We start from the raw sequence: 27,575 nt of genomic DNA on the forward strand, positions 1-27,575 counted from the left end.
CCCCCCTTTAAATATTAACCTTGTTCGTAACTACAACCTTGGCCGGCGGAATAGCAGGCACAACCGTTCCAGAAAAATACGCTTTACTTCCTTTTTCCTTAGTTTTAAAACAGCCTGTTTTTATTTTACACTTGTACAATTGCACACTATTCTTCGCGTTTTTGTGGCACTGTGTTTAACTTTGCGGTCACTAAAACGTTTCAATCCAAGCCAATGATGAAACGAAGGCGAGCGCGATGTATAATGGCGGTCCATGACGACACAGACGGCCTTGATGTGAGCCGCATAGACGCTAGCGCCAGATTCCTCTCTAGTGTATATTGAAAGAAACTCTATGGGGTGTACAAATAAAAGCCACATCATCGTTATAATCGCAACAATCATCATCCTCATCATCACCGTCGTCGTCGTCGTCGTCGTATCATTATTACCCGCCATAGTCGTCATTACAATAATCGTAATCAACCATAGATGACGAAGAAGTTGACTCGTTGTGAATCGCAAAGGTAACCACGGCCAACGCGGTGCCTGAGTTCCTGGAATATTTCGTCAACCTTGCGGATATGTGAGTCCTCCCGGCAAAAAACCACTTTATTTTGTTATTTGGGCTCAAGAGACCACATTCATTGTTATGGGGTGGTAGCGACCGGACAAGTTAATTATGACTACTACATTCCATGCCGCGCATAGGCCATCCCTTTAGGGTTGCATGTATGGTACCGAGGAGAGAGAGAGAGAATAAACGCTTTATCTATAGCGACAAAAGGCATCCGGAGGTGTGCTCATTATAGCCCTTCCGAAGAGGCGTAGCTGATTTATGAGGTCGGAGCTGGTCAGGTCTTTTTATCGCCCAAAGCTACCGTGGGAAGGTGGAGGCCGAAGTGCCATTTAGAGATGATTTGCGGCGACCGCCGCGTTAAACTTTCTTGGGTCCACCACTTCAAGTGGCCAAGCGGTTAAAATTTCGTAGAGTTAGAGGTACATTCCGGCGGGTTGAGGGAAGGAATAAATCCGCAGGGTGCGGAATATGCTTGCTTGGTCGCTGGGTAGCAATCTATGGTCGGTTCGATCTGTTCTGCGGGAGAGTTCAAAGTGATTATCCAACGGGAGAGCCAAGTAGTTTTCTCTACCAGGTCCTGAAAAGTGCTGATAATTAGGAAAACGTTGTAGTGGCCAGTAGGGGTTCCTGTATTCTGCAGCACCGCTGCACGTGTATGAACAGAGGCTAGTGTGTGATGGCGTTTTCTCAATTTTTGTGACTATTACAAAATATTTAGTAGTGATTGAATGTCCATTTTTGAGAAATAATTTAAGAAAGAATAATTTATCTTATACTTAATATCAAATATTAATAATAATTAATTTGTGGTACTTAGCAGGCACATAGAAAAACATTGAGCACGTCGATTGTCGCGCCACGACAGATGTGCCTTCCTTCCGTTCGGAATGCTGTCAGAACAGCGGCACTTTACGGTATATATTGGAGGTGTCTGCGAACCTCACAATGGTAGCTTCTCGATGTAGAAATGGGGATTTCGGCCTTTTCGGTGAGGTGGACTATGAGCTATCTTTACGGAACAAAACGGCGCAAAGTGAGTCCACACAGCGACTTTCCCGTCGACATTTGTTTCGCGAGAGCGAGCAGTTAGTCGCGCATTGTAAAATATAAATCGTGTTTACGGCATACGGGGAAAGTAGTGCCATGAAATTACCTCATTGGAACAACGTGGAAGCTGCGAGAGGAGCGGTTCTTCCGCCAAAAAAGGAAGCAGCCATTTCAAGTAGGCGGTTAGAAGGCGATGAAATCTGTGCTGCAAACACTGATGCTTGCTTCAGCATCTGCAAAACAAAAATTAGCCGATTTTAACAATTTTGTTCTTAAATGGGCAGAAATGTTGAGATACTCCCTGAGCCTACTTTTTAACACTTCGAAAAAATGTTGAGGCAGCCACAAGTACAGCTGAGCGCCACGTAAAGCGAGGAATTCTTGGTTTACTATTAGCATTAAACTACGAATCAATGATCGGGCAGATGTCTTAGAAGAAACCGAGCCTGCCGCAGACGCTTCACGAGGTCGTGAACGGGTTTCCCCGGAGGCTTTGTTTTGTAATTGGGGGTCCGCCGCTAGGCGCAGTGAAATAATTTAAACCCTTAAAGGGAACTATCCACTGTCTATACTAACCCCCTCACGTCCTAGAAAAAACATTACGAAACATCCTCGTTTTTGTTGTGAGCAAAACACTTCATTACCGAAATGTGCGGTGCAATTCGAGTTAGAAAGGAAGTTACATACTACAAAACACACTTGTTTTTGTTGTAACACACTTCATAACCGATATGTGCGGTGCACTTCGAGTTAGAAAGGATGTTACATACTACAAAACACCCTTTAAATGGTTATTGGCTAATATTTTGCTGTGGTGTAATTTTGCTAGTTATGAGCACTGAATATTTCAGTTAACGTTGTAAATCATTTTACAGCAAAGGCGTCCGGAGCCATTAGGGCCACTCACTCCTGGTCGATGATAACTGGAAACTGCTCCAGGACGGCGTTTTATATTCGTGGCGTCCGGTCTTCTCTTCTTCGGCCTATATCGTTCGCTCTTGTGTGCCGCTCTTCTATGCCGTTCGCTTACGTATCTTCCGTTCTTCTATGGCAAAGTGAGGGACACGCGTCTTGGCACCGTAACGGAGTCGGCCAGCAACAGCGTGCTTACGTTTGCTTTTGTAAGTCTCAGTTTGCTTCAGCAGCGTCTTCGCGCTCGGAATTGTGGCTGAAGTGTAGCTCCTATAATACGTGAGGGCAATTTAAGCTGTTGAAGTGAATTCCCTTATTTCAACGGGCCCCTCCTTTCCCTCCACCGTCTTCTGGTTAAAAGACAATCTGCCCCTCACATTTCTCTTTCCCCTCATTCCCTCCAAAGTCCCTCCCAGCACCATCTTCAGCGTAAGGGTAAAAATGTGGGTTCCGAGACTTCTTTGTCTGTATCGCAAAATGATTAGAAACACCACAAAATTGGGGACGAATTGTGAAGAATTCCCCGCAAAATTACTGCGTTGAAGCGAGCGATCACGCTTTTACGTAGGTTTCTCTGGCCCACCCGCCGCGGTTGCTCAGTGGCTAACGCGCTGTGCAGCTGAGCACGAGGACGCGGGTTCGATTCCCGGCCGCGGTGGCCGCTTTTCCGATTTAGGCGAAAACAAAAAAACGCACGTGTGTGCTAGATTTCGGCAAACGTTAAAGATTCCCAGGTGGTTAAAATAATCCAGAGCCCTCCACTTCGGCTCGCCTCATCACCTGCGTTCCCACAGCGCGTTAAACCATACAACCAATCAATAAATCAATAAATGAATAGATCAAGAAATCAATAAATCAATACAATAATAAATAAATAATTCAATGAATCAATCAATCTTTCAATCAATCAGTGAATCAATCAATCAATCAATCAATCTTTCTCTGACCCGCCATCATGCTTGCTGCATGATGGAGGATCCCTCGCGCCCTTCCCACCACGTCATCAACTGGATCCTCGTTCTACACGCGGTCGCTTCTTTCATAATCAATATTATCATCATCATCATCACCACCAGCACCAGCCTATCGACGCCCACAGCATGGAGAAGGCGTCTCCTATTAATCTCCGATTATCCCGGTCCTGCGCTAACTGCGACCTATTTATCCACGTAAACTTCTTGATTATGTAACACTTGCCTTCTCTAGGGATCCACTCTATTACCCTTAATCCCCAACAGTTATCTTGGCTTCACCGTACATGCCCTGCCCAAGTCCATTTCGTTTTCTTAATTTCTACTAATATGTTCTTAACACGCGTTTGTTCCCTGACCCACTCCGCTCTTTCTTGTTCCCTAATGCTACACCTATTATCTTCCGTTCCGTTGCTCGCTGAGTCGTCCTCAATATAAGTTGAAGGCTCTTAGTGAGCCTCCAAGTTACTGCGCCGTAGGTGAGTACCTGTAAGATGCAGCTGTCATACACTTTCTTCTTCACGGTCAATGGTAGGCTGCCATTCGTTATCTGAGAATGCCTGCCGAATGCACTTCGGCCCACTCTTATCCTTCGGATTATCTCTGACTCTTGGTTTGGATCCGGGGTCACAACATCCAGCATGCCCCAAATCGGCCAATGGCAGCGTAACCATGACGTAAATTGTTTGATGGGTTGGTTGGCATCAAATGTTATTCAATGGAGCTGATGACGTGACAGAAGTACACAAACGAACTTCAGGGCAGTTTTGTGCTGCGAGTAGCAAGCGATAACGCATGTGCCCTAGTCGTGCATGTCCTTGCATCCTCCGATCATTTCATTTCCCGGCTTGCTACGTGTGTAGAATTTCTTTTGTAGCGTGAGCTACACTGGACGAGGTTGAGCACTTTCGCGTGGGCCGTGAAGGGCCATTGTGCGCATGCGCGTGTAGCATTGGATTGGTTTGGATCGGATCAGATTCGATTGGCTTGGCTTGGCTTGTATTGGATTGGATTAAATTGGATTTTTCACTTTTCTCAGCTCAACTGGGGTGTTGTAACAGATATTTTTTTTCATGTCCTTTTTGCAGTACTCACCAGCCATGTGCATATGTGAGACGACCTTTGAGCTGACCATGCTTGGGCTAAGCTGTCTGGTAAGATTGTCTATCAACTTCATAGAGACTTGACTACAGTCTTAGAAATATTGGTGTACTGAAGCTAAAGGAGCCGGCGTTCAATCAGTCAGAAAAAATTACTACCTGATAAAAAAAGCAGGAGAAAGAATAAAAAAAATATTCAGAGTTAAAAGAACCGATTTTTTTGTAGTTTAGAAATTCCTTAGTTTTAGTTACCACTCTGCTAGTCTGAGCTGAGTCCATCGCGCTTATTCTTCAATTGCCTACGTGCTCGATCGTTGTCCGTTTGCTGAAATCCGCAGCTAGCTTAGGAATTTCTCGCGTGGATACGTATGACAGCCAAAATTTTTCTTTGTTTAAGATTCATTTGAAAATCTTGCTCGTGTATATTACAATAATCATATTACCTACTTTATTCTTTTAGTCAAGGAGTAGGGTAACAAGAAAACTCGAGAATATGCATGAATGTATATATGTATGTATGTACGCATGCACGCACGCACGCACATTATGTATGTATGTATGTATGTATGTATGTATGTATGTATGTATGTATATTTGTGTGTATGCATGCGTGCATGCATGTATGTATGTATGTGTATCTATGTATGTGTGTGTGTATGTATGTATGTATGTAGCGAATCAGAATAGGAAATGAGGGGCTCGTTGAAACTAACACATAAATAAGAGTTGGCAGTCAAGAAAACCTCGGAAAGCAAAGGGGAGGGTATGGTAGGTCATTGAAACAGATAAAGAATTTGGAAAGGAAGAAAGAAAGTGGAGAAAAAATGCCCGCCAGGTGGGATCCGAACCCACGACCTCCAGAATACCGGTCTGGTATTCTTTATCAGTGCTTTATCCTTTTTTTCTTTATCTGTTTTATCTGTTTCAAATTCTTCATCTGTTTCAATGACCTACCACATCCTTCCCATTGCTTTCCGAGGTTTTCTTGACTGCAAAACTCTTATTTCTGTGTATGTATGTATGTATGTATGTATGTATGTATGTATGTATGTATGTATGTATGTGTGTATGTGTGTATGTGTGTATGTATGTATGTATGTATGTATGTATGTATGTATGTATGTATGTATGTATGTATGTATGTATGTATGTATGTATGTATGTATGTATGTATGTATGTGCACAGAAAAATAAGTTTTGACAGTGAAGAAAGGCAAGGAGAGCACAGGGGAGGATTTGGTAGGTCATTTTATTATCATCGAAAACAGATAGATTTTGGAAAGAAAAAAAGAGGAGAACAACATGCCCCTGAACAAGCTTCTGAAAGCTGCCACCCCTTTCGCGTGATCTCATACGTGCAGAGAGGTCTCTAAGCCCCAAGCACTGCAGAACCCTTTCACAGTCATCTCGACGAGCGGAAACATTGCATTCTGCATTGTGCATACCGACACTAGTGGACACGGGACATGTAGGTGCTGTGTTGTTGAAACCCGACGATCCACGTTGAGAGGAACTTGTTGCGGATTCCATTCGCTCCATGACTTCTGCTGAGAAAAAAATATTTTATCGCTGAGCAAGAGTGCCCTACCGTTATTTGTTCTATACAGAAATTTCGCCCGTACCTATACGGCCCGCCTTTCAGCGGGAGTAGCAAATCACACGGCCAGGAGATGCTTCTCGAAAGCGTGATTTCTACCGCTATTAAGTTATGTACAAACAAAATGGTGCAACATGTTTTTCAGCAGTATTGTTCACGCTCTTGAGGGGTCTCTTTTCCCCAATTTCGAAAAAAAATCGAGACCGGTTTTTTTGTTTTGAGTTTTAAAGTTATGCATTTTTAGAAAAAGCACAGCGGTCAACATTTTTTGTGTATATTTACGTTTTTTTTTCTAGAACAGCGATATTTATGGGATATGTTTACCAATATCTCGTTGGCATCAGTTTTCGCTGAGAAGTTGGACACAATTAGGTACAGATACCGAGAAAGCGGGTGTCAAAGTTAGCAACAAGCTCGCGCAAGGCACCCATACCCAGCTTTCTCGCTCAAAATTCCGATCGCTCAGGAACCTAGGGAAACCACTTCAGGACAGTGATATTTGGCACAGAGCAAGAAGTCAACGTGGAGATAAAAACACTAGAAGAAATTTCCAGGATTCTGAATATTGTATGTGCAATTCGATGTCAAATCTTACTCCCCATTCATTTCTATGGAATAGTTTCCATTGCTCAGGAACCTAGCCGCAAAACGTACAAGACGAAACTGTGCGCAAAGCAAGTTTTCACCCTCAATATTAGCAGCGCAAAATAACTTCCAATTACGATAAATAACGACAAAGTAATCGCTGTTGAAAGGACTCCCATGAGTGGGAAAGCTGCACATGATTTCACAATTTTTTTCTTGTGTTTTTGTTCACTGCAGGACGCAGAGTTTGTTTTGACATGTTTTCATTTTGGTGTAGTGTTTGTTTCAAAGCAGATTTTACTCAGAACGATCAAACCTTGCTGTAGGCAGAGCCCCAAAGTAGGAATAAACTGCAGTCGGCAGGAATGGCGCGTCAGAAGCGCCACATTTGCAATTTTTTTGCCGCGAAGTACAAGCGCTAGACGAAAGCGGATTGAAGTTTTAAACTATTCTCTGGCTTGCGCATAATATAGGGAAAACAAAACATGCCCGTGTACGTGCATATTCGGTCTCTTGTAATCACCCACGAGGGGTTGCGACCTTCGAACAACCTCCAGCGCTGTTGTCACACCTGAACTAGCATCTACGGGTCGGGGCAGAGCATCGCGCTATTCAGGTGCTCTGAATTGAATCCAGGTGCTCTGAATCACGCCATGCGTTCACTGCGAACGCGGAGTTCCTCTTCGCCGGGTGCGAGACCAGCGACGTAAACCGAAACGACCCAGCGGCGTACGCGTGGGAGGCTTCGGGTTTGGTCGGATGCCGACCAGCTGATCCGCCACAACCGCGGTGACGGCCGACGCTCATGCTAAGCAGAACGACTGAAAACGGGGCCTTGTGCGCAGTGCAGAAAGCAGGCCTGGCGAATCACGTGATGCGCTTCGAGGAGTTGGTCGCAGGGGGTGTGTCTCCGGTCAAAAGGTGAACTTGCGCATCCACCGCAAAACCGCTGCACGAAAGTAGTAGAGCTTTGCTTTCAAATCATATTTTGCTATTTACAGCCGCCGCCTTTTTCTGTTCTAGACAGCAACACAGATTGTTTGCGTCTTAATTAAGGGAGGCGGATCTTTCATCGGTAGCGCTGCCCCGAAACACTTTTTTCTTTCTTCCAGACATTCGAGCTGTTTGGTTTCTGCATCTCCGCTATGGTGACGGTGGAAGGCATAATTGACGGTGAGTGCTACATCTAACTTTTAAACACCAGCAGGAAATTACTGATGAGAGTTAGAGATAGTGACAAACAAGCTCACACTATTTTCTGCACCAACGTGACTTTTTTGTGTATGAAACAATGATGCGACATTTATGCATCTTAATGCCCAGAAAGGCGGTGGAGTAACACATATTTCTGTGCAACGTACATGAGATAATATACGAATGTCAGATGTAGTACCCAAAAACAGGTTTGATTCAGGGATAGTTTGTGGAACACCATTGTCGCACAACCGGTATTATTCGAATATTTTGCCCCTTTATTGTCAAACGCTTCTTCATGGGCCAGGTGTCTACGCTTTATGTTGCAGGGAACTACTGTTACACCAAGCAGCATTGCAGTTCTTCATCTTACGTAGTGGTTTGACCATCAAGCGTGTAACCAGAATAGTTGATAGGAAGTAACACGAACACTGTGAACGCGTTTGCTGTAAATTTTTGGATTGACATTAAAGGTGCTAAAAAGTACGGCAGCTCCCTTTTTCCTCTTTAATTACACCAGCTACAGCCGAACAAGCGTGCATAGAACTCGAAGACCTAGAAATTGTTTGTTTCGCGCAGCTTGGACATCCCTTCGAAATGGTCTAAAAGTGTTTTCTTTATTCTATGCATGGATCGACTTATTGAGGAAATCGGTCTGTTTTTCAAAACACTTGGATTAAGCTAGCTTATAATTCAAGCATGCGAATTTACGCTACGCTACCATTAGAACAGATGCATATGGTTTCAACGTTCGAGACTTCTGCTTTATGTTTAGCCTATAAAGACAATTGTGTTGCCGGAGATATGAGTAATTCACCCCAAATTACACCATTGCGCTGCTAGAATTTCAAAAGAATTCATACGAGTTTTCATTTATTTTTCTCTTGCATAAGGGGACGTCCGTCTTTTTGCTCTCACCGACGCCGTTTACTACCTAGGCGGTACAATTCTAGCTGCACTTTTGCTATGGAGTGTACATAAGGTAAGAGCCTATGAGCCTAATGCGTTATTCATTCGGTATTTTGCCAAACTGCTCATATGGAAACCTGGAAGTGTTTCAAAGTGATTTGAAGATAGGCGCCTTTTCAGGCGTCGTTCTTTGTAGTCGTTGAATGTTTTCTGTGAGTGAGCCTTTGACAGATTGTTCGGCTCATCCGCTCAAAACTTTTGCTTCATAAAGGGAGGTTTTGGAATTCAAATATCTAGAATAGTTTCAGTGGTCGTTGCAGTGGAAGCCCAACTAAGCGCGCAGAAGAGTTAGATAAAAAATTCCCCGCATTTCCCCGAGGGGAAGAATGTGAAAGTGCGAATGCACGAGTTGAATTTGCGCGGTTCGGTAATGTTCACGAAAGAGAGATCACACACACACACACAACTACAAAGATAGAAAGATGCATTTATTCACAGACACCTATTTGTGTTCTCGTTGTACTTGATTGCTAGAGCGGATCTCAGCTTTGAAATGTCGTGTCAGTACTCCTTTAAGCGGGTGCATTATAGCCCTTCTCACGCCCGATTCTTGGCCAATCCCCCACGTGGGTATGTGCCATGTCAGCGGCCAGGCAGCGCGCGCCCATCTCCCCCCGTTGCCAAGGAAGACGAGGAGATTCCTGGCCAATCCCCCACGTGGGTATGTGCCATGTCAGCGGCCAGGCTGCGCGCACCCATCTCCACGTGCGCGACATCGCCGGTGGACGCAGGTTCAGGGTCGCTTAAGAAGTGCATTCACTTAAAAAAAGCTCATCATGGCTTGGTTGTCCTGACGTGGGTTTCGTCAGCCGGTGTTACCTAATTGTAGTGGCAACAAAACTTGCGTGCCATAAAGCAAAACAAAACTTATTGCTGAGGTAGATGGTTCACGACTTAAAAGAAAAAAATTGGTCGCGTAGCTCCTTGCTTCACTGGAATTTTAGAGAAAGACGACAGTCGTCTTCCTTCCCTTGCATGTAACTCCTTTTCCACTCAGCGCTTCCATCCCACGCCGTCCACTAGGAAGAAATTTATTGCTCGGTTTTTAAATGCAATTCAATTTTCCCGCCTTCGCTTCGCTCACGCGCAATCTGTTGAGACAGCGAGCAACTTTTTCTTTTTTCTTAACTCTTTGTTTCATGTTGCGCCTGGAACAGCGCGAGCGGGAGAGCTGTTTCTCTAGTGCTCTCTTTCATTTCGCACTTGCTGGATCCTTTTTGCGCCATTTTTAACACCTTCATTTTCCTTTTCCATTGTAAAAACGACCCCCACTTGTATACTTAACTAAAAAAATGAGTGTATTTAACGGTTAAGTAATCACATTGCCCCTCAAACATTCGTGTTTTCTTTGCGCATAATAATACGGACATGTACAAGCAATGCCAGGGGTGAATGGAGTTTAGAAATGATCTGCGTGTATATACTTCGTGTTGGCGGATTGTTTGAACTTGCCGTCGCAAGGCCGAATCGAGAAACAAACACAGACAGACAGACAGACAGACAGACAGACAGACAGACAGACAGACAGACAGACAGACAGACAGACAGACAGACAGACAGACAGACAGACAGACAGACAGACAGACAGACAGACAGACAGACAGACAGACAGACAGACAGACAGACAGCGACAGAATGACCGAAATAAAAACATACTAAAATTTCCGCGTTTTAGTAGCGCAAAAAGGATGGTCGTCTTTAAGACGATGCGGTGTTAAACAGACCGGGGCGAGGAAAGACAAAGAAGAACACGCGCATTTGAAGCCCTGTATATATTTGTGGTTTCGTTTTTTTCTTACACCTCATCTGTTTAGCGCCGCACGTTCCTTTTTTGTACACCATACTTTTGGTGGTAACACGGAACTCATGAAATGAGGCCCTCAGTATGTTCGCGAGCCTCTCCACTGCGCTGTATAAACAGAAAAGTTTTTCTGGAGCATTGCTATTCAGTCGGGCGCCAATCAGCGGCGAAAAAAAATGAAGGAACATTTCGCCGCAAATTATATGGAGGCAGAACGGTTCCAAACTGCTAAAATGGGTGGTATAGGGCATACATGTGCACAATACCGCATGGGAAACCGCAAGCCCGTTAGATGCAAACGCATATAGCAGCCGCGTTATTTTCTTATGGATAAACGATGGGTGTTTTTTTCGGCAAAAAAACAACGCGTTTAAAAATGGCACAGTCAGGAGATAGAAGCACATACAGAATTGACAGGGCTTGAGGCCGTGCTGTTCCACACAGAACGACAAACAAAAAATAAACAAGGAGATGCGCGCTGTACCACCAGATGGAGGGTGAGAAGTGCGGATGCAGGATTCTATGTTAGGAGCATCTATTCAATTCTTCCTGGTAGGGGTAAGGTGGGAGGATGACAGACTGGCGGATGAGAGCAGTGAGTGGAGAACGAGATGCGTGGAGTGATGGCGGAGGACTACGGCCTTTCAACGACGTTCGCACTGAGAAATGCAGTTACGTGGCAACATTTTCATACAGAAAATGCGTGCCAAAGAACTGGTAGCACCACGGAAAAAAAACTAGGGTGATGATGCTCTGCAGTTTTAGGTTGAAGTGGGTAATTTTTGCCATGCAACTACTGAGAGAAGTTTCAGTTATTATGAAGAATGAAGTCGGATCATTACTTTCGGAAGACAGTTCAGAAATTAGCTCGATGTTTGCAGTTAGAGACTAGAAAACTCTAATTGTGCGCAGGATAACCGGTTGTGAAGCGAAGTTTTTCTGAACCGTCACCGAAGTGAAGAGAGTTTTGAGACTGTGCTTCGCAGATTAATTTTGTTTTAGGTTAGATGGAGAAATATTCTGAGCGGAAGTTTACACAATCACCAATCGCCAACAAATGAGTTCCAGTGAAGTGAGGTCGCAACAAACGTAACTCTCTTGACCGCGGCTCGTGCTAGTAGTGACAAGAGTTCCGAAAAAGTACCTCTTTTTAGAGTTACATGTTCGACGAATGACGAGGGTGGGCAGCAAAAGTAACTCTTGTTGCAGCGACATCTTTGACGAGTGACGCGATGTGGAAACAGAAGTAATTAGGTCTTTCTAAAGCGACATGCTGAGGAGTGATGCAAAGTAGAACACAGGCAACCACTTTTCCATGTACAGCTAACTGGTGAGAAAAGAAAAACTTCCCGTGGTCTGGATCACACCTGGGGCGGTATTCCCGTGTTTTGTCCCTTTTGTGTCTCTTTCAAAAGTGTCCCTTTTGAGCGAGCCCTGATTGGCTAAAAGCGTACACCCGGATGTGACGCCATGCAAGCACGGCGGAGCTATGAGCCGTGGCTACTCGGAGCAGACGATTTGGAGCAGACGATTTTTCGTCGCCTTATTGTTGGCTGGCTCGCGGAACAATGAACACATAAAAGATACTCTGATACGGTTTCAGTTCTTTAAAATGCGTTTGCAAGAACAGTTACGGTATTTGAATCAAAGGCCCACTGCTTAACCGGAAGTACGTCACGATGAAGGGGACGCAAAAGGGACGTTTTCAAAAGGGACCGTTACGAGAATACCACCCCTGAGTCCATCGTTGTTGTCCGGCGTCGACCCGATTCCGCTATCATCGTATTCGGAGAGCACACCATTTCCTATGGGTTCGGAGCGCTTACGTTGGCTTTGAACTTCGGCTGAGTTGCAGTGGAATTCAGCAGTGGGCTTCAGCTTTAAAGTTCATATAGACGGACGTCTTATGCCCTAGTTACACGGGCACACTTAACTGTGGGTAAACAAACCACGATTAGGCAAAAGCGCAGTTTGCTGCGTCACGCGACATACAAAACTGCAGTTATCTTGATAACCATGGTTTACACAAACGGACCTTGGCATATCCAGTTCGGTCACGCTAACCGCAGTCACCCGAGCCGCAGTGTTCAAATTTTCGCAATCAGATCGAACGCAAGTGGCGCTGCATCAGCGGAGGCGAAAAAAAAAAAAGAAATCACCTGGCGTGCGGGGGATTTGAAGGCCCTCAGAGAGCCGGAATAACGGCCTCCCCAAAGCTGGCCGCAACAGGAGTTTGCGTTTTTTGCGTCACTCTTGCAGTCAGCGCGACTCCGCGTGACCATGACTGAAGCGAAAGCTGCGGCTTGTTTCCCGAACAACCCGCTCAACTACTCCAATTGCTGAGCTAAATTTGTAAATTCCGCGTGTCGTTCGCAAAAAATATTAAAGCAGGAAAACATGAAGCGTTTTAAGCAATCGGAAACGATCCCAGCGCATGTCGGTCCTAGCTAAACACGCCTGCGCGCCTGCCCGCATGGCCCACGAAGCATACAGACCACGGCAGCAACAACTTGTCGCCGCTCTTCGAAATCAATATGATCGTCGAAAAGAAGTTCCACATGCGAGAAAGTGGATGTGAGTGTCCTGAAAAATTGTGCTGTGGATTGTAATTCTCTGTTGTAGAGATACCAGCGGTTAAATATCCACCGCGATGCTAAGTCTAACGTTGCCAGCACCGAGCCTACTCGAGAAATACAAGCCAGTTGCGAGCTCTGGGGAAGCCCCTCACCTATAACTCGCCTCGCGCGCGTGCGTTACCGTTTGGGTTTGAGGCAACTGTTTTAACGATACTTCTTTTTGTCTACACTGCTGCTCTTTGTTTTTTCATCGTGAGGCTACAAATTATTAATTTAATTTTGTGCCCCCTGGGCAGCCAAGGACCAGGCTTCGCGGACTAAGGTGGCCTCCCACAACGGAACTCATAAAGTTAAATAAATATTTATTCCTCCTCCCCCTCATTTCACAACCACGTGACTTTTTCACCGGCACCTAAAATTTCGAATGTAAGAGCCAAAATTCCAGTCTGCGAAAACCCAGGAAAATGTTTAGTAGCCACGGTTAAACGTAAGGGCGGTTCCTTCCGCCGTGTATCTAGGGTATCAGTGGTTCAATACCACTGACCCTTAGGAATGCCGGGCCTGAGTCGTTCTGTGCTGTTCTTCCGCCAGACGCGCAGCTCCTGCCAGCTCTCTCCATGGCAATTCCAATCGGGATGTCTGGTACACGAACAGTACCTCCCGCTTCACATGCAGTGGCCAGCTTACAGAGCCTGAGGCGTGGTTGCAGACGCAAATGCAGCCCATGGCATGCAGGCGAGATGTGTTTATTGAGCAGATGCTAGCATTCCGCTGCGTTAGGGGATTTTAGGTGACCACTTCGCAAACCTGGCTTTAAATACCACCTGGTAGGTATGTCGTACCTTCTGTGCTGTTTTCCTTTTTTGGAATGGGGGAAGAGACCGGGGGGTAGTGTCACATGCATCTTTTAGATGATAGCTCGTTATTGAATTCAGGGTGCAAAATCGAATAGCTGTTTACCATATCTCATCCGAACACTGCAATAGATTATTGGTAATTTTTGCCTTAGAAAGTTGATATGCTTTACGCTATAAGGGAAACAATTAATCCACTCGAGGTTATCGTTCTCATTACACAGTCTCCCCGATTACACAGTACCCCCGAAAGAAGGTTATTTCAAAGCACGTAACCACTGTTCTTTGAGGTGTGCTTAAATGATACGGTGCGTCTGTCCTTCCAGCAACACAGGGACGCACTGGAATGGTGCATCTGTGGGGCAAAGGCCAAAGTGATCGCAAACTTTTTCGTCAGTGCATTCCACGTGTATCTGGTGAGTCCGCATGTCTGCCTTACCGGGACACAAGGGATTTAAGCTGCTTAGGTGAAGGCCCCTCCAAAAAATGTCAACCAGCGCCCGATAAATTGTTTGGCAGAAATTTTCAAACTCCTGCGAAGCCAACGGGTAGACTGGGCATCAGTTTTTTTTTTAAATAGGTTTATGTTATTGGAGGCATAGGCTTTTGACTGCCTAGTTGTGGCAGGAACTTGTATAAAATGGAAACTTCCTAGTTCACGAACGTAACAGTTGTTCATAAGAGGCAGATGCAGGTTTCTAGTTAATTATAACTAGGCGAACAAAATAACATTGCCAGGTGCAAAATCAGCATCATCTAGTTTTACGTGGCGAGCAGACTGTGCGTGTGCTGGCAAGCGTAAAGCACCCGATCTTGGTACGATCACAATGTCGTGCACCACCACTTGCCGATGAGGGTGATATGTTCATGTTTGCCGCTTAGGGGCACTTAAAACTTTTGAAATTAACGTTGGAAATCCTCTGCGCGTTTTTTTTCTGGCCCACCTTCATCGTTCGAGCAAAGGCGATAAGAAACAGCAACTTCACGCCTTGACGGCCCAAACAAATCTCGGAAGAATGTGTAAAAATGCGTTAGGACTTTGTCGGAACCCCTATGGAGTACATTGTGCGCGATGGCATGTACACGCTGTGCAGTGAACTGTGCACTACCCCTCCTTCGCCCCCGTCAGTGCACACTCTGGCAGAAGAAATTGTCCTTTTTCGGCTGAAACCTAATTCTGCAGAAAATTATTATTTCTTTGTTCGGTTTAAAACGAAAACTCTTCTCTCTTCCTTTTATGTGGTACACAGTGTTACTGCAGAAATGCCTGTCGTCTGTCCTCGTGGTTCCCAACCTATGGCCCTAAGAAAAGTAACATTGGGAACCGCGACTGATGGTATATGCAACAGTTAAATAATTGAAATAATATGGAGTACGCCAGGTTCCCGCGCGGTTCCTAACCTCTCGACCTTTAGGGCTAGAGGTTGGGACCGCGACTGATGGTATATGCTACAGTTCAATATTTGAATTGTTTTGGAGTACCCAAGCTTAAGATAACACGTAAATACTTTAAGGTGTTTAAATACCAGCCTATTTGGTTGGACTGGGGACATTAAGAGAGGAACAAGCAGGCAGTTGCGATCCCGATTCGCACAAAGATGGCAGTATATGCAGAAGATTCGGGACAGTTGGTTAAAATAGGTTTACAAATAGACAGTTCTCATCATGACGCTGGAGTTGTGTTGTAACTCTTAACTCTTTCGTTACCACGCCTATTGAAATCGATCACCGGTTATCGATGATTTATATAGCCTATTTCGACATGTTGTAGTCGTTTCTCGTACACCTAATGCGGCCAGTGGTTAGTCTAGGCACTGCCCTTTTAGAATCAGTTAAAATTTTCCCGCTCAGCGACATTAAGATTTTTGACAGCGTTTCTTGCGAGGGGAGGTGCGTGTGTTTTTGAGGAAGGGGGCATGGCCGCTGCACTTGACAAAAACACATGCCGCTCGTAGTTAGGCTACATTACCATAATTTTTTTTGTCAAAAGGCTCCTGGCAAGTCAAGTACCAAATAATGTTATCAGCTTTGTAATCCGACAGCGTTGAGAGGTGATAATTACTTGAAAATGACACCAGCTATTCACTAGTGATCTTTGGTTAGGAAAAAGGATAGCTATATTCTGCCAAATCTTATTTCTGATTCTGCAGTACTTGCTTGAGTGTGCCCGATGTAAATAGCTAGACAAGAACATACATATATGCTGCAGTGTGCCATTCTGAGTGCCAAGTTCCAGCTACGACGATGAGGCTGTAGACAGTTTGTAGGATGACGCTTAGCCAATTCAGCAGTCAATGGTCCAAGCACAAGGAAAACAAGAGTGTGGGGACGCTTTATGCTAATCATTGCAGAGGTGGGCCAGAGAGCGCGCAGGATATTTGCTAATAGGTAGTCCCATGAGCCTAAACTACGCACTCGCTGAGTTCTAAGAGGGTAATACTTATTCAGATAATAAATGCCTTCGCAAAATAGGAAAAATCGGAAATCGTGCAGTTTATCGAATCGAATTTATTGTATATCCAAAACTGCACCCAAAGAAGTGAACACTTCAGGGACATTAACAGTCCTAACATAGAACAATGTAGTACTACTCATAAAAAAGACGAACACTGAAATTGAGCCCACTCTATGCGCCAATCGAAGTGCCAATCCGAGGCTCAAAAAGGGAAACCGCGTCTCATTCGCTGCTCACATTATTAATGTAGTAGGGAAAAAGTGTGGTTGTCGTGGGATACTCCAGAGCCCTGCCTATCATTCCGTATGCACTTACGAATTGTTTTGAAATAGGAATTAACTATTGAGTCGCTTTTTGGGCTTAGAACGAAGGAATATTATTTGACACATTTCTTTGCAGGTATCAGCCGAGGCGAGGGAGAAGGATCCCAAAAGCAGCAAGAGGGCTTTTCAAGTAAGGATTTCTACACAACCCTTCCCATCGAGTAGTAGCCGTGTCCGAAATTCGGAAGGTTGTTTTTAAACAGGCTAAACGTTAGTGCGAGCAGCTTTTATGTGCGGCTGTGCAAAATGCTTCTGAGAATAGAACAAGCGCGCAGCTCATCACAACATTGATGCTAACGATCTACTTCGTTCTCTTGGCTTGTTGCGGACGCAAAAACCGCTGGGTCAGGTGACCCCTTATCGGTACCGGTTCCTGTGGGTAAGGCGAGAAGAATGAGGGTGCGGTTGCAACAGTTTGAAATAGTCTATGGAAAAAAAATCTGACAATTTTCGATTTGAAGGAATCAGAATGGTAACTCAATAATACAGGCACGAGGTACAGTAGACGACCGTATTATAGTACTCGAAAATTTGGCGTTCCTGGATGTTTTTGGATAATTCGAACAACGGATATTTCGGACAACAGAAAGCAAAAAGTTCAAATTTCCAGACAAACCTATTCGCGTCAGAGTCACGTTGCGACTCCAGGAAAACGCCATTTCATTTCCTAAGCGACCTGGCTAGCTTCGGATTGAATGGGGATTGGCTTGACTCCCGCCGGGGTAACAAACTTTGATCTTGGAGGCAGTAATTTTGTATTTATTATGTGGTAGAAGCAATATGAAAAGTCAGAAAAGGGTCTTACATTGCCAGTTTTTTTTTTGGCGCTTCGTTTGTCTTGCTTGTTTTTTCTACTAGTGTCCGCGTTTTTTCTTGCGCCTTTAAAAACCCTGTGATCATGTCGAACCAACTGGCCCACATCAAGCTGTTGCCAGTTTTTGTTAAACGCAACTTTCTTCAGGCACCAGGTGACGGTGACTTGTAAGCAACATCATCATCAGGTTTGTCCTTAACCTTTTGCGCCTGGTTCAGTCCTATTTAAATAAAATAAAGTTGTTTTTGTGGCTAGCGGATTTTTCGGACTGCTCTTTTATTCGGACTGTTTTTCGTTCCCCTCCAGTTAGGAAAAATCTGTCGGCTACTGTATATCTTTCACACGAAAAGAAACCCAAGAAATGTTATTAAGGTTCTAAGTTCACCTAAAGTGACTTATAACACTTTATGAGCTAGGACTAAAAACAGAATAATGTATGCTATCTGCACGTTCCAATTCAAGTGACACCGTAAAAACAAGTGAGAGGCCGTAGCCCAGCCATGATTCTCGGTGGTATATTCAGTCGGTGGCCGCAAAGCGGAAAAAAGATTCTGTGACGACCTGTAGACACCACCGGAAAGTCGCTGGATACTTGCCACTGCTTTAGATGTTTGTTTAACAGCTTGGTTAGTTGTTTGAAGTTTGAGATAAAACTGACACCCTTCTAAATAAGGTAAAACAGTTGTTAAGGGAAACAAACTTGTATTTTGTTCCTAAGTTCCCTTGAAAGTGCTCGCCGGAACAGAAATGGGACTGCTGTGTGCTCTGAGTGGCGCCCTTGCGGCGCACTCTGTCGGTGGCCGTGCGATGCGCTGACAAAAAATTATGAAACAGCGCCGGAGCGAGTCTTTTTGTAAACTCATTGATTGATTAGTTGATTGCGGTGTTTAACGCCCCGAAGGTATGTTTACGTTACGAGGCGCGCCATTGTGGGGGGCTCCGGATTAGTTTTGTCCATCAGGGGATCTTCAAGGTGCGCCGAAATCTCAGCGCACCGGCGTTTTCGCTTGTCGCCTTCATCAGAAAAGCGCCCACTGTGGCCGCGATCCAAAGCGCGTCTTTGCGCTCAGCCGTACCGCAGCTTAGACACTGCGCCACCGCGGCGGTCATTCGGATGTAAATGGGAGCCTACAGTAGGCAAGAAGACAGCCAGCAGGAAGACGTTGGTGAGCACAATTGTAGAAATGGCATCGCGCCACTGTAGCAACCATGACGTAAGTTCGAGAGGGCGAGTCGCCAGCGGTAGTGAGATGGGCCGATGAAGGAGAAAGCAGGGCCCGCGGGTGGCACTTATAATTTTCTTCTAAGAGTGTCTCGTGAGAATTTCCTTGGGCGAGGGATTTGAAAGTTATGCATTCGTTAGTCAGATTGCTGCGGACGTGCATCATCACTTACTAAAAATTGTTTTGCCTGGTTGTCACTTGAATACAACGGATTGTTTCTCTTTCTAGCTCGCCGAAGTGGCTTTTCGGATATTGCACAATACCGATGATGTTATGATTAGCCTTAGCCCCGAGGTAAGTTGGCTTTTTGCCACCTTCAGTTAACACGTTACTGAAAGCTAACAATGGGAAATGTGCAAGTGTAGATTTTTTTTTCTGCCCATTTATTTCTCAACGGCGGCTTCACTAAGGGGCTATAGTTGTTCGGGTGAATTTTTTTCATAGAGCTCAAATTATCCGCATTAGGAGCTTGAAAACTTTGACAGCAAAAAAAAAAAAAAAACAATGGCACCGGTCTTGTCAGAGAATCCTATGGAGTACATCTGGCTCCAGCGGGAGATTTACTTCCATACTTGTGGGAGTTACGATTAAAAATAATTAGCCCTTTGATGCCCAAAGCTTTATTATGCTGCTTAGGCGCGTGAAAACTTTTTCATGATCGAAAAGGACTTCTGAAATCAGTAATACGAAGTCGAAAAAAAAACTGGTTTATTATGATGGACACTAGGATACACTGGGCACTGGCTGCACATCTCTCAGTTGAACCAGAAGGCTACATCGATCAACAGGATTTATGGTTCAAGTGAAGGCACTAACGTAAAGTTTGTATTGCTATCCTCTGCAATAACAACAAAATTGCTCAATTTCGCTTACCTGTCACTAGCCAATTGAGTCCCCAGGGCTCGATGTGAGTTGACACGCGTAAACAATACGTTTTTTTTAGCGCACGCAAGTACGTGCTGCCCTATGATTTTTAAAATTTTTGAAGGTCCGGGAACATTTGTCTGTCGACAGATGGTGTTGAATGTTGAAAATACCACAAAGTGCACGAGAAAAAAAAAATTGTTTGAGTTGTTGCTCCTGAGCAACATTGGGTATCAAAGGGTTTAAGGACGGCGGTTGAGTTATGCCGCTGTTAAAACGTCTCCGAAACCTCGCTTTTACGATGAGCATGTACAGTGAGCCCTCGTTATATTCTAGCCCTCCAGCCAGGAAACTGTGGTACTTCGTTGTGATACTTCGTTAAATGGGGAATGCTTTACAATCCATGCACTGCAGCGACAACCACAAACAAGTTTTGCAAAGGGAGTGTTCACATAAAGCGATTTCGTTGTAACGGGAGCGTACAGTGCTTTACTGAGCGTAGAAATAAACATTTATTGACAAAGTCGACAGTACGAGGTGTGTTCCCTTTGCTGGGAGGAATAATTTTTTTCCCCAATCAAAAAGAAAATTTTTCCGGCCACTACAGGTCACCTAGTATCTCTAGATAAGGTTACACAGTATGGGCACTCTTTTCTCTTATTGTCCTCTGCCCCTGCCATGATCATCGGTCAGTCAGCATCACGTGACATTTGTTTCCACTGCGACGGGTTATGGGCACTGCCATTTTGTTGTTTATGCGTTTTTCTTTGGTCAACTGTGGTATTCTTAGCTTGTCCTGCCTGCTCTGCGGCTGGGCGCGACTGGCGCCGCTCCGAACTCGAATAAAAGATAACGCGCTACGCAGCATGCCAACCACAGAGGCGTGTCCGAAGATGCCGTGTTGATGCGTCTTTGGCAGTGCTGTTTGCGAATGACCTCTTCAAAGTTAGCGGTGAGGCCGCAGAAGCGGCAATCTGTCAACACTGATAAACACCAAGATGGCCGCCGTTGCTCATTTGTTTGCCGCATTGACAGTACTCTGTAGCTTATCTAGTTACATTGGGTGACCGTAGCTGTCCTCACGACCTCATTTGCGCTAATCCGGGGAGAGGTGAGCGTCTCCTCACAAGGCGGCGCCATTTTAAATGGGGCTGAGGTCAGGCTTATGAAAGTGGTCATCCATGGCTCCCTAATGTGAGCGAGAAATGAGTGGAGGGAGAGAAATCATGCCGCTCATAGTGAACAGTGGTGGGCGCGCATAAGTAGTAAAGTGACGATTGATTGGTTGTGTTGTGGAGGCCGATGGTGATCTCTGTTAACAGATGAGCGAAGCTGTGGTGGAGGGGCGGCGTAAAGATTGCTTTTGCGAAAGGAACAATGACCGGGTTACCTTTCATCACTAACCTTCGGGCAGCATTGATTAATTGATAGATTAGGTTGTACCCATCGTATGCGATCACATGACATTGCATTACGCTGCTTCTGATATTATTACATTGCGTTATATTACACTTCTTAAAGTCATATTTGATTTAAATACATTGCATTTCATTACATTAACTAAAATTGATTTGATTACGCCACGTTGGATTAGATTAGAGGGTTTGATCCGGAATGCTGAAGGTTTTTACTGAAAGCCGATAGTAATTTTGTGGCAATGTGGTCGATTCCAGGGGCTTTTTTTACATTTGAAGTGAGCATTTGCGTACATAGCATTGCAGCCCCAGGTGGTAGCTTTTGCTGAAAAATATTAAGGCCCTATTCATCTGAAGGACCTTTTTCAACGCAAAGCATTCTGTGGCTTAGCAGAATTACTCTTTATTACATTGGAGGTGTTTAGTGATAAGGATACATACATTATTACACTGAATAAATCATGTAGTGGGACTAATGGTGGTGTCCCTATTGGAGTATTGAAATTATGTTCCGTATTAGTGCTAACGTGTGCTTCGCCAGAAAAATACCCATTCTCCCGTGGTGTACTTTTTACAGACACATTGCTTGTGTGTCTGCCAAGAAAGCTAGCTGTCGTTATATAAAGCCAACCAGAGTGGAAATTATGGTAACCGTGTGAAAATTGCAACATAATCACTGCATTTATTTTTAAACTTGGGTAAACGGGTGATAGGGCGAGAATGTTCCACTGCTTTATCATTCTAGCACCAACTGATGTATGTACTCGCATTAATTCGCAGAAAAAAGTGACCGGTGTCGTCATCAGGATGATCGCCTCGGCGGCTATTGAGGTACGCATGAAACGTCGGTCTGCCCATTGACTATCCTGAAGATTGTACTCGATGTTGTTGTACACCCCACAACCATCTGGTATTGTTGTGATGGGGGTTCACTTTTTTTTAGTCGCATTTTCAGTTAACCAGTTTTTACGTGTCTAGTTTATTCATTTTTAATCCGCAGTTTTACTTCACGCCACTATTTTTTATTTTTTTGTCATCGCACCACCTGTTGGTCAGTCGAGCGATTGTGGTGAAGATGCTAAGCCGCAGTATTACATTAGAGTGCATACACACAGGCTTCACTAGACAGAGATAAAGTCAGTTAACCATATCGGTCAGACTGAGCCAAATGTGCAAACGACGCCAAAGGCAGAGATGGGGGCGTGATTCCAGTTGTCCCTCGAGGCTCCCTGTTTAGGCCCGTGTTATTTTTACTTAACAGCAAAGATGTCATGCACATTCATGCAGCGCAATGTTACTCATCATGCTCTTGTAGTATTAGGAACTGCAGAATCACAATGATCACGTCGTATCGCAAGCTGCCTTAAGGGTAACCGGGGTTGGATGGTGGAATAAGCAGAGATGAAATTGGGAAAACTTTCTACACGACACTAAGAACGATTATGAGTACCGTAGACAGAACATGCAACTCTCTCCAAGTTTGTTCAGCTTGAAATATTTCTCCTATTACTCCAAGATTGGTGTTTGAAAGGGCGCATAACAAAAAAACAGACCTTTCCCGCCATGATGTCGTGTGAAAACTGATTTTCAACGTACCCGGGGGAACTGGAAAAATTTTATGTGAGCACCCATAAAGAAAGCCTTTAGTTAACAGGGTTCGGTATCGCTATAAGCAATTACGGAATACTTTAATTTGTTTATCTAGGATAATAAATTGAAGAAATTATGTACTATCGGAAGTCAACTTTTCTGACTTTCAACTGTATGTTAAAAGGCCTGGGTGTGATCAAGTTACAGAAGCAATAAAGCTCTTGTTTTAGTGAACTGCAACATATTTTCACTGATGAAAAAGCGCTGCATAGAAACAAGGGACAGAAAATTACAAAATTTCAAAAGCAACCACAACAGAAACTGTAGCTTTATTGCCATATGCAAATGGGAGAAATAAATCGAAAGTGATGTGAATAGATAGGTGCGAAGCGCCAGCTTTATCCTTAGTAAAGAAACACTACGATGTGTGCATCGTGTACAAGTTTTCAGTGGTATTCTCAAGCACAGGAAGGAAAACAACGGCATAGGTAATGGGCCGGCGTGGATTCAGAAGGCACTAGGAAGGATGGGCGTCGGCAGGAGTTTGTCTTGAGGGGGGAACCCATTGTATTGCAAGGGAAGAGGGAGGGGGCGAGGTGGCGGAGAAATTGGGCTGGGGTAGCTTGGGGGGGGGGGGGGGTTAAAGTGCCCCTTTTGCACCCCTTGCCGGAGCCCATGCTAGGAAGTAACGGACAGTGTGGTACCTTTACCAGTAAAAAGAAACCTACAAGCAGTGTGGACTCCCGGTGAGAACTGCGGATCACAAACTTTCTGGAAGACTTACCGCCGCAAAAAGTGAAAAAGGTCGTCCCAACGAGTAACGGATCGAGCAGTGCCACGAGTAGGAAACGAGCTGCTCTCGAATGAGGGAGCCAATTTGGGTGTAAGTAATCCAGTTTGGGGAATTAGGGGAAAAATAAACCTGGGATGTGCACATAATGCGGAGAGCTTACAACCGTTCGACCAACGGAGTGCCATGGCTGCCGAAAGATGGACTAGATGTAGAGAAATACCAGCAACAAAAGTAAATGGAGGGATGACATTGGAAAGTTCTGCGACAAAAAATCAATTCGCACGCCACAGCTACAGCAGCAGCTAGTGATGGTGGTGGGGGTGGTGAGGATGATTCTTCTGTTTCTATTTGTAGGGTTTTAACGCTCCGACGCAACGCAGGCGATGAGGCGCGCTGTAGTGGAGGGCTCTGGATCAATTTTGACCACCTGGGAATCTTTAACGTTTCCCGAAATCTCGTACACACAGGCGTTTTTGTTTTCGCCTAAATCGGAAAGAGAGAGAGACAAAACGTTATTAAACTGAACTTGTATTTAGCATGAGAAATTGGTGGTCGTTGTTATCAGCCCAACGACGACCGAGGCGGCCCTTGCGATGAGGTCTGTACACCCCTGTCGTGGGGATGCCAGTGCTTCTCTCCACTGCTCAGCTGTGGTGATTCGGGGATAGGGGTTTTGGGGCCAGGCCCACAGAATGTGGGATAGGGTGGCTGGGGCTGTGCAGAGGGTGAGGTTCGGGGATGGGACTTGTGTTGGGTGGATTGGGTGGATTAGGTCCGCCTAAATCGAAAAAGCGGCCGTCGCGGCCAGGAATTGAACCCGCGTCCTCGTGCTCAGCTGCATAGCGCTTTAGCCACTGTTCCACCGCGGCGGGTCGGTTCTTCTGCTTGTGATCATGATGCCGCGGCTGCTGGTGATGGTGACGATGGTGCTAATTATGCTACTGCTGATGATGCTGGTGATACTGATGCTGCTAATGATGATGGCGACGAAGATGACATTAATGACTATGACGACGCTGATGATGATAACAAGTGCAAATGTCGCAATTTTTAGAGGCAGCCGTTGTTTTTCTTTCAAGGAGAAGTGGAAAGATAAATACACAGTATATCAGACAAATATAGTTATACAATTTCGACCTTACAAACACCAACAAAAAATGACAGACGAAAAATTCTACATGCGATATGTCTGACCAATTGATGCATGCATATTTGGCGAAGTAAACACAGTGGCAGGCAGACTGTTCCAGTCAGATATTGTTCGCGGGAAAAATGAATGCGAGTGTTTGTGCGGGCGAAGAAGGGGGTAAATGTAAAGGGGTGGTATTAAATAGTATGCCGGGAAGACAGAGAGGCCAGATATATTGATGGGTCAATGCGAGGTTTGCGGTTCTATAGATGGGCAAGAAATTTTAATCGGTTTCTTCTTCTTCGGGTCTGCAGCATTGGAATTCCTTTGTTCTCCTTGAGTGGTGTAGGAGAATTGTATAAATAAACTAAACAGCTTGCCTGAATTCGCACCCCACAGCATAGCAACGGCAGCTACTGATGATGTTAGTGGTGGTTATCATGATTCTGCTGCTTCTGATGATGATGCACCGGCTACTGGTGATGATGACGATATTTTTAATTTCGTTGATGATGATTCTGTCGATGATGATGACGGCGAATATGACATTGATGATGACGACGACGATGATGATAGCCAGTGCAAATGTTCCAATTTGTAGAGACAGCCATTGCTTTACTGGTAGGCCCAAGCAGAAATGGAAAGATGAATACGTAGTATATCAGGCAACTGCAAAAATACAATTGCTATCTTAGAAACGCCAACAAAAGGACAGACAAAAAATTTCTACACGTGAAATAGCTGACCAATTGATGCATGCAGATATGGCGAAGTAAGCGCAATGACAGGCAGACAGTTCCGCTCACATATTGTTCCAGGGAAAAATGAATATTTATGAGTGTTTCTCCGTGCGAACAAGGGGTAAATTTATAGGGATTGTATTGCGTAGCAGGCCGGGAAAAAAAGAGGTCAGATATATTGATGGGTCAATGCGAGGTTTGCGGTTCTAAAGATCGGCAAGAAATTAAAATCGGTTGCTTCTTCTTTGGGTCTACTTCGTTGGAATTCCTTTGTTCTCGATGGGTGTGGTATAAACCGAACAGCTTGTTTTTGAATTTGTTCGAGTTTGCCAATCTCTTTTTGCTTTCGGGTCCAAGACAACTGAAGCGCACTCAAGGCGCGATCGGATTTACGCGTTGTAACTCAACAATTTGATGTTTGGTGGCGAGTGTTTAAGCTTTAGGAGCCCCAGTTTCCTTGTAGCCGACGCGTAAATACTTTCATCATGAGGCGACCAGGGTAGGTTTCCAGTAATTGTCACCCCAAGGTATTTGAAGGTGTATGTTGAACTTACGAAGGCGTTGTAATTGTGTGCTGATATTCAAGAGGGTTTTTTTGTTGGCTATGCACATGATCCTTTTTATCGGGGTTTAGCGCCGTGCCTAACGAGTTTGTCCATGTGAGCATACATCGAAAGTTTCGTTTGGAGAACACTGATCGTTGCCATTTATAATACAAGTTGTTACACCTGATTGATTGATTGATTGATTGATTGATTGATTGATTGATTGATTGATTGATTGATTGATTGATTGATTGATTGATTGATTGATTGATTGATTGATTGATTGATTGATTGATTGATTGATTGATTGATTGATTGATTGATTGATTGATTGATTGATTGATTGATTGATTGATTGATTGATTGATTGATTGATTGATTGATTGGGTTGATTGTAGGGTTTAGCGCGGGTGATGAGGCGCGCCGTAGCAGCGGGCTCGAAATTAAGTTTCACCATCTGGGGATTTTTAACATGCCCAGAAATCTCGTACACACGGGCGTTTTTGGTTTTCGCCTCCATCAGGCGAAAACCAAAAACGCTCGTCTGTATAATGCTATTACTGTACTACTTTTTGGAATAAATAATAAACTGAAACTGAAACTAATAAACTGATCAGAAAAGCCACCGCGGACGGGAGTCAAACGCGCGTCATCGTGCTCAGCAACACAAAGTTGTTATACCGTTATTATAAATGAGGAAAACTAGCAGCCCGAGTGCACTTCCTTGGGGGATGCCGGAAATAACGGGGAGGGTGTCAGAGTGAAAGTCATTTACATCAACGAATTGTCCGACAACAAACAGTTGCAACGAATAACTGTGCAGTTTTGGGTAGAGTATTGGTTTAGTGAGAATCGTACGTACGCCTTCTGTTTGCTGGTTTTAGTTTAGGGTCCCAGGAGCTTCAGGGCGTGATGACTTCCCCTCCGCAGATGTAAATCTGATCCCAGCATGCTAAAAAACACCGGTGAACGCTGGGGCATTTATTAACCTTCTCGGTTCCCTCTCATCGTAGCTCTTCCTATGCTGTATAGTAACGGGAATGATTCGAGTTTTTTCCGCTTGGCAGGGCCCATAAAATGATGCTGCAGATCGGTGTCTGTAAGCTTTATGTGCACGCTGAATGATATATTACCTTCCCACATCATATTTGCATCGAAATATGAAAATCACAAGCGGCCTCCCTTGAAGAGGGGAATCGGTGGCGTTCTGCGGTTATTTAGAGGTGTAATCACGTGAGCCGAATAGCTTTACGTAACGAATGAAATGATATTGTACCATTGCAGTATTATCTCCAATGTTACATGCTGTTTTACTATAGAAGCGCGTGTTTTGTTGCGAGAAACAAAACAATTCAGTGGATTATCAAGAGTAACGGAAGTGTCTGATCTTTCTCTTGTCTACAGTGTTTCGTCATCTGGAGAATTCAAGTTTACAGCGACAACATGTCGGGGAAGAATTACATCTTCGTCCCGCGCTAAAGAACGGTCAAGTGAAGCAAGGCCATCTGTTTTAAAAAAC

The 27,575-nt window shown here is 44.6% G+C and overlaps 2 protein-coding genes across 4 annotated transcripts in view; one reads left to right on the forward strand and one right to left on the reverse strand.

The window, feature by feature from the left end:
* The window catches only part of LOC144162851 (arrestin domain-containing protein 2-like), a 313,049-nt gene that overhangs the window by 245,435 nt on the left and 40,039 nt on the right, over positions 1-27,575 (reverse strand). Inside the window, exon 2 of one of the 2 annotated variants that reach the window (XM_077693556.1) lies at positions 1,713-1,839. The exons of the other annotated variant lie outside the window; for it this stretch is intronic. The gene's annotated coding sequence lies outside the window, so the exon portion shown is untranslated. The remainder of the gene's footprint in view (positions 1-1,712; positions 1,840-27,575) is intronic. 2 annotated transcript variants of the gene reach the window in all.
* On the forward strand, positions 4,575-27,560 carry LOC144162033 (uncharacterized). Of its 2 annotated transcripts, none has more exons than XM_077692552.1 (8): positions 4,575-4,643; positions 7,884-7,944; positions 8,859-8,947; positions 14,492-14,581; positions 17,020-17,073; positions 19,209-19,274; positions 22,040-22,090; positions 27,461-27,560. In XM_077692552.1, the coding sequence occupies exons 1-8, from the start codon at positions 4,590-4,592 to the stop codon at positions 27,533-27,535; spliced, it is 540 nt and encodes a 179-aa protein (XP_077548678.1). In that variant the 5' UTR covers positions 4,575-4,589; the 3' UTR covers positions 27,536-27,560. The 2 variants fall into 2 exon arrangements, with proteins under 2 accessions (XP_077548678.1, XP_077548679.1); XM_077692553.1 differs by lacking the exon at positions 4,575-4,643 and adding an exon at positions 7,558-7,692.

The sequence above is a fragment of the Haemaphysalis longicornis genome, unplaced genomic scaffold, assembly GCF_048455015.1.
Source record: "Haemaphysalis longicornis isolate Haplotype H1 unplaced genomic scaffold, Haemaphysalis longicornis Haplotype H1 scaffold_12, whole genome shotgun sequence".
Classification (NCBI taxonomy): domain Eukaryota; kingdom Metazoa; phylum Arthropoda; class Arachnida; order Ixodida; family Ixodidae; genus Haemaphysalis; species Haemaphysalis longicornis.